Source organism: Typopeltis vanoorti, chromosome 14 (assembly GCF_054136105.1).
Source record: "Typopeltis vanoorti isolate ZY-2024b chromosome 14, IOZ_Tvanoo_1.0, whole genome shotgun sequence".
Lineage (NCBI taxonomy): Eukaryota > Metazoa > Arthropoda > Arachnida > Uropygi > Thelyphonidae > Typopeltis > Typopeltis vanoorti.
Genome location: NC_143562.1, coordinates 17771358 through 17784592, shown reverse-complemented (window position 1 = coordinate 17784592; position 13235 = coordinate 17771358). Strand labels below are relative to the sequence as shown.

The 13235-nt window shown below is 34.9% G+C and overlaps 1 protein-coding gene across 1 annotated transcript in view; it reads right to left on the bottom strand.

Moving 5' to 3' along the window:
* LOC150099265 (proto-oncogene tyrosine-protein kinase receptor Ret-like) overlaps positions 1-13235 on the bottom strand; it is a 130487-nt gene that overhangs the window by 25833 nt on the left and 91419 nt on the right. The window contains exons 4-10 of the mRNA XM_090403731.1: positions 12804-13060; positions 7222-7378; positions 6993-7090; positions 6788-6892; positions 5161-5386; positions 3531-3551; positions 2887-3114 (exon numbers count right to left, since the gene is read on the bottom strand). Of these exons, the coding sequence (XP_090259857.1) occupies positions 2887-3114; positions 3531-3551; positions 5161-5386; positions 6788-6892; positions 6993-7090; positions 7222-7378; positions 12804-13060 (1092 nt within the window). The remainder of the gene's footprint in view (positions 1-2886; positions 3115-3530; positions 3552-5160; positions 5387-6787; positions 6893-6992; positions 7091-7221; positions 7379-12803; positions 13061-13235) is intronic.

The following is a 13235-nucleotide window of genomic DNA, read 5'->3' as shown; positions in this document are numbered from 1 at the left end:
TCATACTTGTACAACTCCTCTAAATCCAAATATCAAGTCGACCTTAGAATACTGTTCTCACATTTAGGGTGGTGCTGACGTCTCCTCTTCCATTCCATCTACCTCTGTTCTTTGGAACAGCTTCTCAATACCGTTTTGCCCAATGAATCTAATCTTCGTTTCTTCAAGAAATTTAACAGCATTCTTTCTTTCTCTGGTTGCGTGTTTTACACAGCACTACCTTATAGGTTTTGCAACCTTTGTTGCGTGGGACTGACATTAATATTTTTCTAATTACAATAATATAACTGCAAAATTTATTTAAGTTGATTAATGTTGAATGTACACAAAGCTTAATGAATAACACAATTGAGTTAACACAAAAGATACTTGAACGTACATAATATTTTTTTAAAATAATAATAACGATAATAATAATTGTTTACAACGTATATTATTATATTAACAATGATTATTATTACAGGGTGTTTTTGCATTTTTACACTCTATATATACAGTAGCAATAGATATAATTTCTCTATATAATTTTTTTAAATAATATTTTTTTCTATTATCATCGTACAGAATATTTACATATGTACAATTAAAATATATTACTTTCTCTGCTCTGTACAAAATTCTGTATACAATTTAAAGTACTTTATTTCTTTTTAATATTTTTTCTTTGAATATAAATACTGTACACATAATTTTTTTTCATATCAGTATCATCAGTTATTAATATGCACGGTATTGACATATATACATTACAATAATTTGCAGTCTATGATTATCAGGATTAGCTGAATGAGGAGAGGTAATCCCTCCTACTTCGAAGCTAGGATTAGCTTTTATGAAGAGAGTAGGATTAGCCTTCACTATTTATGTTGTGCGGTACTGTTTATGGATGGAATGTAGGCGTTGGATGCTGGTGATTTGTGAGGTGTACATAAGTGTTAATGCTATATTAACTGTGTTGGTATAGTTTTCAAAGTTCATGTTTGAATATTCTGTAGTTGTCTACGTGTTTTAAATTTCTTGATAGGTTTAATAATAATAAATATATAATAAGAATAAATAAGAATAATCCAAATGGAATTTGGTTTAGATAAATGTGCAATTTTATCTATTAAACGAGGAAACATTAAAGACACTAGCAATTTTAATTTTGATCAAGAGAAATACATACGAGCAATTTCAGCTGACGAACACTATAAATGCTTAGGAATATTAGAACTCAATGAGATTCTCCACTCGAAAGTTAAACAACAGGCAGCATCAGAATACATCAAAAAAGTTAGAAATATTCTGAAAACAAAACTAAATGGATTAAACACAATTAGAGCAATGAATTATTGGGCTATGCCAGTGATCCGATACACAGCTGGCATAATAGATTGGACAAAAGAAGACTTGGACAAACTGGACCTCAAAACGAGAAAATTAATGACTATGCATCATTCATTACATCCACGAAGTGATGTTGACCGGTTGTACCTACCGAGGAGAATAGGTGGACGGGGTCTGCTGCAAGTAGGACAGACTGTGAAAGAAGAAGAAATTGGTTTAAGAAGTTACATCGACAATAGCGCTCTGAATCAATACTTCAAGCAATTACTCAAGAGGGCTTTCGAAAAGCAACAGGTTTACAAAAAGATTACAAAAAGGAACAACAAAATATCCAATATGTGCGCTGGAAAAATAAACCTTTGCATGACGAATTTCTTCGAGATACTGAAGACAAAATTGACGTGAACAAGAAGTGGCAATGGCTGCAATATGGATATATTAAAAAGAAACAGACGGATTTATTCTATCAGCTCAAGAACAGGCATTACAAACTAATGCAATGAAAGCAAAAAATGTGAACATCAATAATAACAGAAAATGCAGATTATTCGATCAGAAAGATGAGCCTGAAGAACATCTAATCAATGCCTGCAGCAAAATAACTCAAACTGACTATAAATGACACCGCCATGATCAAGTTGCCAAAATAGTTCATTGGCATGTATGCAAAAAATATGGCTTTCCTACTTCTGATAACTGGTGGATGGCAGCATAAAATAGAGATAGTATTGGAAAACGAAACAGCAAAAATTCTCTGGGACATTAGAATACAAACTGATCGGTATTTGGAACACAATAGACCCGACATCACTAATTATCGAACGTCGACAGGTTTGGATTATTGATATCGGAGTAACTAGTGATAATAACATTAACAACAAAGAACTGGAAAAAATTGACTAAATATCGAGATCTGGCAATCGAAGTTGGCCGACTGTGGCTTAAACACACCAAATCATCCCAATAGTTATCGGTGCACTTGGTGCAACTTCAAAGAAGCTATCCAACTATTTTCAGCAATTAAACATCAACGATGTAACCCCATTATGCTCTACAAAAAAACAGCATTACTTGGAACAGTCCATATTTTACGACGCTACCTTTCAGACTATTCTCAGATTCTTGGGTAGAATTGAATTGTTCTGCACCACCAGTCAAACTGTTGTTTAAATGATATCTTGTTTTGACTGTGTATCAATTATGTGAATAAAATGATAATAATAATAATAATAATAATAATGGCAGAGGCCATTATTATTATTATTATTATTCAATGATTTCTTTGGTTGGAAAAACCTGAGTTCAAATCCCGTCTAATATGCGAAGAACCCATTAGCATGTTTATCAACTGGAGGTGAGTTAACCAATCTGGTGAGTAGACAGAGATAGGAACTCGGTATTATTAGCATTAAGTAATATTGAGCGGAACTAATCTGAGGTGAGATGGTCACTTGACAGAATGGTATACGGTTATTATTTTGCCAGGTGTAATAGACAAAATATTGAAGTGCACGATGCTAAACTTGGTAAAAACAGAGAACAGATATATCTCCTTACCTACGCAATCTTGAGGACATAGTTTCCTATCCAAACTCTCGAGCTCATCACAAATACCATCAGGACACGTGTTTATATCGGGTGTGCAGGTGGCAAAGATTGTATTGAGAACTTTTAGATGGTTGGTCTCCTTAGATTCTCCTCTCCACCAACACCTTCCATTACTAACTCCTCGTCCACAGTAAGATTTACAATCATCCTCGTTATCTGTTGAAGCACACAGACCATCTGTAAATGAAGAAGATCTTATGTAAAATTGATTCGGGATGAAATATTTCAGATTCATCCTACAAAATGAAAAAGATCATTATAATATAACTAAAATATGATAAATAAAAAATTATATTGTTGGTTTATTTTTTTTTTATCATTTCTAACTTTATGATCGAGAGTATTTTAATAACATGTTAATACACCATTTTGTTACTTGTATATGAAAAATATTTGAAATCTCCACGAAGGAATTTTGGTATTGGTATTTTCCAGTGTTCTAACCCAATTATGTATTAATATTAATATTACTCCTTCCATAAATAATGCATCTCAGCTATTTAGTGCAAATTTAAATGTCGCTCTGATTAACCACTAGTGTTAAATGCATTGAATACCGTACATAAATAGGAGAAATAAATCTTATTACTTACCACACTTCCTATTTTCCGTTTCTGAAAAATAAAAATGAAAGAATGGAGCGAATTCGTTCTTTTAATTACCATTACATAATTATTACTTTAGCTATAAATAATGAATGAACTGAAAGATTAATAATAAGTTATAGTCACGATGTAATAATTATATAGTATACGCATAGGTTGACTATACGGCTGGCTAGTCCACTGTGGATATATAGCATTGGCATTGAAGCTTATGTTATGAGTACTTCTTTAGATCAGGTTTGAATAGCTTTAAATCTTTTTTTCATTTTAGTCTACTGCTGTATCGATTAGTTGATTAGGGTTAACAGTAGCCTTTGTAAAGTACCCGGCAGCGATACCACCCAGAAACATGCAGATGTTTCTGGATAGTTATGGAAATGAATGCTACGTCAGCTGTTTTCCAGCATGTTGAATAGCAGAGAGTCTCAATTTACATCATCAATTGATGATGTACAAGACTAATTTGTGTGAGGCACACGATGATTTTATTGGAGATTCCACATGGATCCAGTGCATTCTTGTTGAGTTTTTCGATTATTTCATGATCTTCGGCAGGGAAAGTTGACCGGATATCGTGGGTAGAATGGTGAGATGAAAATCAGATCCACAAACATTGCCTCGCTTGGCGTGGCAATGTTTGTGGATCTTGGTGGGAGGAGATTTTGATCCATGCAGAGCGTCTTTGACAGTTTCCATAGCCATAAAGGCTGAAGCTTTTTCTCTTGAGCGTGTGGCGAAGAGTTCTGTGGTAACAACTTCCAAGTCCATTCTTTACACGGAGAAGATTTATTATTTCCTTCCAAAATCTACGATAACGATGGGAATTTTTGGAATATTCTTCCTGCACGCATGTAATGAGATTCTGGACTGTTGTGGGACGAACGTCCCTTGACCTCACCCAACAGTTCAGGTCATCCCACAGATGTTCAATAGAATTGAGATCAGGGCTCTGTGGAGGCTAGTCAAGTGTGTTAATGTTCATGTCCATAAACCACGCAGTTACAGCAGCAGCCTGGCTTGGTGAAAGAGGCAATGGTCAGTTCCGTAGAAAGCATTGAATTGTCCAGAATGTTGAAATAATTCTCAGAGTTCAATGTTCGTGGCACCACAAACACAGGTCCGAGGCCAAAGCAGGAAAAACAGGACCATGTCCTCACACCTTCACCTCCGAATTTTATAGTTGGGATTATACATATAAACCTATACATTTTTCTCTCTTTTTTTGCATATTTTACATATTTTTTTACATATGAGAAAACGACACAGATTTATATAATTTTGCTTGCTTTAACTGGGATGAAAACAAAATTTTTGATAATCAAAAATAAACTCAAAATAGTAATTTTTGCAGGCAAAACTATCGTCTGCTAACAAATCCCCTTTATTTTAAACACCTGCTCTACATATTCATTCATTTCTTTATTTTTCCTTGTTTTCTGCAAATTACTCTAGGTGGCGCGCTACTAGTGAGTAATACAAACAACTAATATTAACCGGAAATATGAAATAGACTTGCACTGTTAAAAACTGACAGATAAAACGTAAAAATTGCTTGGACTTAATTTTTCGATTATAAACTAAATATTAACTCATCTACCAGTATTTAAATTAAGATTACCTTCATCTGTAAGATTCACCACTATAACGATTACACCTTTGCTATCGTGGGCTGTCCAGCTCAAAAAAAGTCGATAGCTGTCCACTTTGCTCGCCCTTAACATTCTGTCGTTTGCCACGTATATAATGCCGCTTTTAGAAGTGCTGCGAAATATTTTATTTCCGTTAGACTTCAGCACACAAGTAACCCCCTCGGTATCTTCCGTTATAGAAAAGGTCTGGAAAACCTAAACGAGAAAAAAGACTTGGTGAGACAGTTGATCATGTAAGAATTTCTATAACGTTTCACTATTTTAATATTTCTGCCAATGTAGTTAAAGTGCACTCTCTGTCCAAAAAGAAACCGAATTTTTTGAAAATAGAAGAAACTAGTGGCGCCACCTGTTGTATCTCTTTGTTATCGAAAGCGGCAACCTTGATTAGTGTTGTTTCAACTGTTTTGTGACATTTGTTTCATTAGAAGCTGAGTTACAGTGCCAAGAGTGACAGTGTGTTTGGACGAACGGTCGGAAAATGAGTGTCAAACAGTGACTTTTGTGTTAAACTGGTTAAAATGTTTACCGAAACGCATTAAATGCATTTAAAAGTGAATGCTTATCCCGTAGTCAAGTTTACGATTGATTTAAGCGATTTCAAAGTGGTCGTGAGACGCTTGAGAACGACGAAAAGCAAGGCCGTCCAAAAACTGGATTGAACGAAGTTAACATCCAAAAAAAAAGGATGTGATTTCATCAAAGAAAACCCTAAATCGTCTGTGAGATTGATTGAAGATGAATTGGGGATTCCAAAATCAACTGTGCACAACATTTTGACCAAGAGTTTGGGCCTTCGTAAATTGAATTCGCGATTTGTTCCCCACAAGTTGACCGACGACCAAATAATGTATCCAATTGAACACTGCAAAGACCTCATTAAAACCGCTCGTAAGGACTCAGACTTCCTTGAAACGATCGTTACTGGTGACGACATTTGACTATGAGCCCGAAATAAAGCGCCAGAGTGCTGAGTGGAGACCACCAGAAGAGGGGCATCCGAAAAAAAGTCGCTTGGAGAAGTCAAAAGTAAAGATAATGCTGATTTGTTTCTATGATTCCAAGGGATCATAGAAACATTCCAAGGGCATTATCCACAATGAATATCGTGACGACCGACCGTTCGTCAAAACACACTGTCACTCTTGGCACCATAACTCGGCTTCTAATGAAACAAATGTCATAAACAGTTGAACACAACACTAACGAAGGTTGCTGCTTTCGAAAACAAAAAGATACAACAGGTGGCGCTACTAGTTTCTTATATTTTCGAAAAGTTCGGTTTCTTTTTTGGACAGAGGGTGTATAGTAAAGAAAAATAACTCCGAGAGAGAGAGAGAGGATTGCAATTGTCTCATACTGGGCTTAACAATCTATTTTAAGAAGTGTTCCCCAACACCTACAATCTCCTGTCCTTCAACACACACACACACACACACACACACACACACACACACACACACACACACACACACACACACACACACACACACACACACACACACACACACACACACACACACACACACACACACACACACACACACACACACACACACACACACACACACACACAATATTTCTTTACGTACTTACCCTTGCATGCAATTTGGCTTTGCGAGACAGAACAATTTCTTGGACCATGTATTCAGGAGGTAGAGTGGGCAAGGATTGGTTGAAAATACGAATCATAAACACCACCTATGCAGCGAATAAACACCAGAACTCAAATTATAAAAAGACAACGGATGAATAAATGTCCATCAGTGTACAGTAATCTAAAATCAGCAAATACCTTTACCTTGTTATCCTCTTCACCTTGATAGGATAGATCTTGAAACACAACAGAGACGTTATACTCAGGACCGGAAAATACAACTGGCCTCGTGGGTTTGATAGCTGTTAAATGGGGAATAAATTACGTATATATAGTGTTTTGTTTTTACATGTCAAGAAGCAATGTCTGTCTTTCTTTGTATTTATCTGATTGATTTATTGCTCATGCTCCAAAACTGCACTGTATCACTCACCTGTGTTCATAAACATAGCACCATGTACATCTGAAAAGACCACTTTTTTAGAAATGACAAAAAATCCAAGTGGGTCATCTTCAACGCTTACTTGAATGTTGTTTACTTTTTCGGAATCTTTATCGAATATGCTGAACTCATCCTTAAGGGGTTTACCCTACAATAAATCAAAACAATAAAACTAATTCAAGAACTGGTCAACATTGTAGCCTACAAAAAACATCAACTCACAATTTTAGTGGAATTACTAGGGTGGTCTGAAAAGGTTTCGGCCTCGACCATAGATGGCAACACTATCGCAAGATTTTTTTCCTAAGTTGGTACATCTATCACAAGCATCCATGTGAAATTGCTAGTCATTCTACCAAGTAGTTTGTTTTCTACAGCTGTCTGAAGTAAAAGTGTTGTCTGTATCCCTTGAAATGGATAAAATTGAGTATCGTGCGGTTATAAAATTCTTTGTAAAAGAAGGTTTAACGCCAAACGAACTTCATTCGAAGTTCATAAAAGTTTATGGGCACTCTTCTCCTTCGTTTTCGACAATTAAGAAGTAGGCTGCCAAGGTTAAACGTGGCCGTGCCAGCATTGAAGATAATTCAAGTGAAGAATCCAAAAAGTAACAACACCAGAAATCATTGATCAAGTGCACGATATGGTATTGGATGACTGGCGAGTCAAAATGTGTGAGATTGCTGAGACTATACACATTTCAAAAGAACGTGTAGGATATATTTTGCATGAAGTATTGCATATGAAAAAGCTTTGTGCGGGATGGGTGACCGGCTTGCTCACAGAAGATCAAAAACGCACTCACATGAAAATTTCTGAACAGTGCTTGGAGCGTTTTAACAAGAATAAAACTGATTTTGTGCATCAATATATTACTGTGGATGAGACTTGGATTCACCATTACATACCAGAATCCAAACAGCAGTCAAAACAGTGGACAGAAGCCGGTTGTTCAGCGCCAAAGAAGGCAAAGTCGGTTCCATCAGCAGGAAATATAATGGCATCGGTGTTTTGGAATGATAAAGGCATTTTGTTTATTAATTCTCTTGAAAACGGTAAAACAATAACCGGGGAATATTTTTCCGATTTTTAACCAGACTAAACGAAAACATTCGTGACAAAAGACCCGGTTTGCAGACGAAAAAAAAATCATCATTCATCAGGATAATGCACCTGACCACAAAAGTGTTTTGGCAATGGGGAAATTAAGGGATCTGCACTATGAATTGTTGGAACATCCACCATATTCCCCAGATTTGGCTGCCTCTGATTTCTATCTCTTCCCCAAACTAAAACTCTTCATCGCTGGTCAGCGTTTTTCTTCGAATCAAGAGGTGATTGCAGCTGTAGAGGGGTATTTTGCAGATCTTACTGAGAACCACTACAGGGACGGGATAATGGCTCTGGAGCATCGCTGGAATAAATGTATTAGTCTTAAGGGAGATTGTGTTAAAAAATTAAAAATGATTTTGAAATTATAAATTCGTTTTTTCATTGTTAGGCCGAGAACGTTTCAGACCACCCTCGTATATTGTTTTGAATCGTATTTTTTTCACCCGCTGATCTCATCATATGGCTACTGAATAAGACCATAGCACAGAATATTATAAGGGGTAGTTAGAAAAGGCTCTGAGGGAAGGAAATTGAAGGCCTTGAAAATAAGATTTAAGATGTCTTAAACAAAACCTTTTTTTTTTTTTCCTTCAGCGTTCTAATAAAAACGAAAACTAGGGACGTCTCTAATATGTGCTTTGATTCTTTTGGGGGAAATCCCGCTCTTAAATGATTAATTTACGAACGACTACGGAGAAATTCGAATGATCAAAAATCGATTGGACTAGGCGACTTATACGAGGGTCATTTGCACCTCATGCATGACATTCTTCCTGGAACTTGCGGTAACAAATGAGGGTGTGGTCATGTCGGAGATGCCTCTCGCTTGTCTGCATTGTGGTGATTCAGGTGTCCCGAAGCAACGACATTATCGACTCAGAGATGGGCGGATGTCTCTGATGTACGTGGAAGAATCTACTTCCCAAGTGAAATATTTTATGGAATATACTTAAGAATTTTACTACTAAGATATTAATTTATTATTTAAGATTTTAAATGTTTTATTTCGGAGTCCTTGCGAACATGATCAGTCCTATATTGCCTAATAAGTACAATAGAAACGTACACCATCCATATTTTGCTACAAGGACTGGCTTATTCTTTTCCACACTTTTAAAAAGGTATTTCTCTAATAATAAAGCTTGTTCTGCATTTTAACATTATCAATTACGTCAAGCAATTAGTAATTAGGTAATAATTGCACGTGGTATTCGCTAGACACAAAAGGATGGAGATATCAATCCAATTAAACCTTAAATAAGCAGTTATTTTGTTTATTTTTCCTAAATACTTTTGGTTGCTCAATTCTGCTAGATTCCTTTTGACTATCCGTCATATGCTATTATGCCGGTGAGGCTGGACGAATTTTGCTGAAATTTGGAATCGTTACTAAACTTTATCGAGTAATTTCGCTTTGGGTTTAACGTTTATTTTAGTTTATTTTTAATTTAGACACTAAAATTTTAGATATTATAAAGAGACAACAAAATGTCTGGAGAATCGAAAGACCTGAGTTCGATTCTTGTTGGTGACGTGTCTCTTTCGACTAAAGGTGAGTTAGTCAGTCTCATACGTAGGTAGAGGGTTTTTTTCACTCGGGTTTTTCGTCCCTTAAATCAAGCAAACCGGCACAGTGAACACACACAAGGATCTACAGTCATAAAATTGATACTTAATCCCTCGTTAGGAGGACTCATCCCATCCTAAGGGACAGGGGAGGAAAGGGAGGAACCAAATACGAAATAAATAAATTTAATTCGGTTGTTGTGATAAGGGATATCCATGTCGAAGTTTCTAGAATGAAAACTACTCCTAACTGGAATGAAAATAAATAATTTGCTAACTAAATTAAATATTTACACGCCGACGTTTCGCTAACTCACACCTGCATTATTAAAAGACACTCAGCGAAAACTGGAAACGAAATGACTAGACTAGACTAGAAAATAAAGACGGTGACGCGTATGAGTGGAGACAGTGGCGCCCTCTGTGGTCATCTTATGTGATTACTGCTGACTGGAGGATAGGGCGATGAATCAAACTTTGTGTAAAGTTATCCCTAGTTCTGTTGCTGTTCACTGAATGCTACAAAAGTCGAGCTGCTTTTCAGAAACTGTGTATCTGTGATGTAAAAACATGATTTTTGTGTAGTAGAAATAGATTAACTTTCAGCGATTTGGCTTGCTGTATAGATTTTGAATTATTAGCCTATTTCATCAAATTAATTTTAGTAATACAAGTAGATACGTACAGTATAGATTTCACAACACATTGTTTAACATTCAATTTGATGAGGTAAAGAATTTCTCAGTGCATATTAGCTTCGCTGTTCACTTAAAACTCAATTTTTTTTAAATTTTTAACTAAGCCATTCTAATTCCTTTGTTTATGCTGGAATATCAAACTTGAAATTGCCATTAACAGTTCAATTATTTTCTTTTTCTTTGCCGTGACAGGAGAGAGAGAGAGAGAGAGCGAGAGAGAGAGAGAGAGAGAGAGAGAGAGAGAGAGAGAGAGAGAGAGAGAGAGAGAGAGATTTCTTATTTAGATTAAGTATTTGCTTTTAACGTAATCCGATTTTACTGGATTTTCTGGCGTGTTCATTTGAGTTCTTTTAGATAAGATGGAATTAATCGAAGTACGCCAAACAATCAGATTAAAAATTTCAGGAAAAAGAACTCTAAAAAACTAACCAATTATAAAAGATTTTATATTTAAGGAAAAAAAAGCACGATTTAGACTCTCGTAAAGTAACTTGCACATATGCGTAATGCCTGTCCTTCTAGTTAATTATAGATCGCGTATTCGGAAAGTGGATGTTCAAGACTGAGGTTTTATGGTCAGAAAAACGATCATTTTGAGTTCACAATATAAATCTGCACTTGCACCTAAAGATAGTCGAAGACATCACTACTGCAGAAAAAAACTGGCATTACTGATTTTTATATCAGTTATTATGACAAATAATAAATTAATAAAATTATATCGGATCCAGGGACGGCTCATGGCTTGAAATCGTAGGAGTGTTGCAACTTTCGAAATATATATACGCACTCTAAGTACAGTGTATACGTGTTTGGATAAAATATCAAAATTATGGTAAAAAAAAAATTAAACATGAAAAAATATTGTTTATTATCGATAAAATTATACAGTTTGGTACAATTTAAAATTACTTCCAAATAAAATCCATTATCATAACCCCAATAATGTTCTAAAATAAAAACTATAACAAATGTTATGTCTTTAATTGTAATGTCCAAATATTTAAAGAGAAGGAGTAAATACGATAAGCACTACTAACACTCTACTGCTGGCACAAACTGCATATAAACAACAGTGGAACTGTGTGACGGACAGTGCCGCATTACGCTAATAGCTCGCATCTCACCATGACGTGCATATGCTTGCGCGCGTAGCAATATGACACTGTGGTAAACACAGTGCTGCTAGCGTCCATCGCCCTCCTAAGTGGTACAAGATGGATTTTTTATACAAAATAAGAGAATTGTATAGGATTGTTGATGATAAAATTAAATATTACAAGCAAATAGAAATAAATTAATAAATATATTTATATATCGAGAAAAATTGGGGATGCTGTAATTTCGTAGTGCCTGTGCACGAACTGCCCCTGATTAGACCTCACATCAAACTATTCATTTTAATATTTAACTTTTTTTATATTCATTAATTGTAAATAAATATTAAATACTCTAATGTCTTCCATTTCCTAAAGTTGTTCCTTTTGCTGTTAATTTTACTTAAATATATAAGAATGTAAGCAAGTCTTGAGATTAATGTCAATTGTTTCCGGTAAGTTATTTTCCAATTTATTTAATTTATGTTATCACAATGACAGCGTTTCGGAACTTCTTTATTGGTTCTGGAATCAAAGAGAGATGAGTGAAGAGCACCAGCTGGATAGAGTATTAATCATATCACATAATATTCCAAACATAAGAGCTATGACAAGTAAACAACCTCCTATGTCCTCTTTATGATAATATAGGAAGACTTGAATTAGTGGACATAATGAATATTTATTGATATTTCCCATGTTTTTACGCATTTGTCTGTAATTGTATTACTGGGACAAAAACACATTCATAAGCCATTATGTAGCGTATACGTTGGTGACAACATAAAGATCTAAAATGTGCTTTATTGTACATTTATTGTAAATGTGCTTATCTTCTCACTAAGAATGCACAAACCACAATAACAGATTCTATTATTAGCTTCCTTGCATATCTTCAGACGGTATTTATTTATTTATTTATTTTATTTTATTTTCAGCAGTTAACAGGAATGCGATAAAAATAAAATAATGTATTATTTTATTTTTATTATAACAACAAAGCCCTTTCTCAATAAATTATTCTAACTCCTGTATTTATAGACTAAAGTTACAAGCAAAAATTATTAAATGGACGGTGAATATTTGGGGATACACTTACGACTTTGATATCTGCAACACGGACGTTAGAATATTTTTTCTCTTCAGTTTGTGCAAAAGGGACATTGTCGTTAATATCTTCCACGTCTATTACACCTTGAAATGTATTATTTCTTTTCGGGCCTTTCATTCTTTGTACTGAACAAACAACTTGAAATTTTATTTGATATTTTTCTGATATTAACGACTCGGCATCAATTTCTTTTTCCACGTGTAATAATCCGGAATCAGAATTTACAGATATGAGGTCTGTGGAATCTGCAAAAATACGAGAAAAAACGTAAAATGTTTTATCAAAGAAAAGCAGTTAATGGTGATTTTAAAATTACTTCCTAGAACATATTAATTTATTTCAGATGTATGCTATTCTTATAATCAGGTATCCTAAAATATTTTAACAATGCAATTAAACTTTTAATCAACGTCAAGTTTG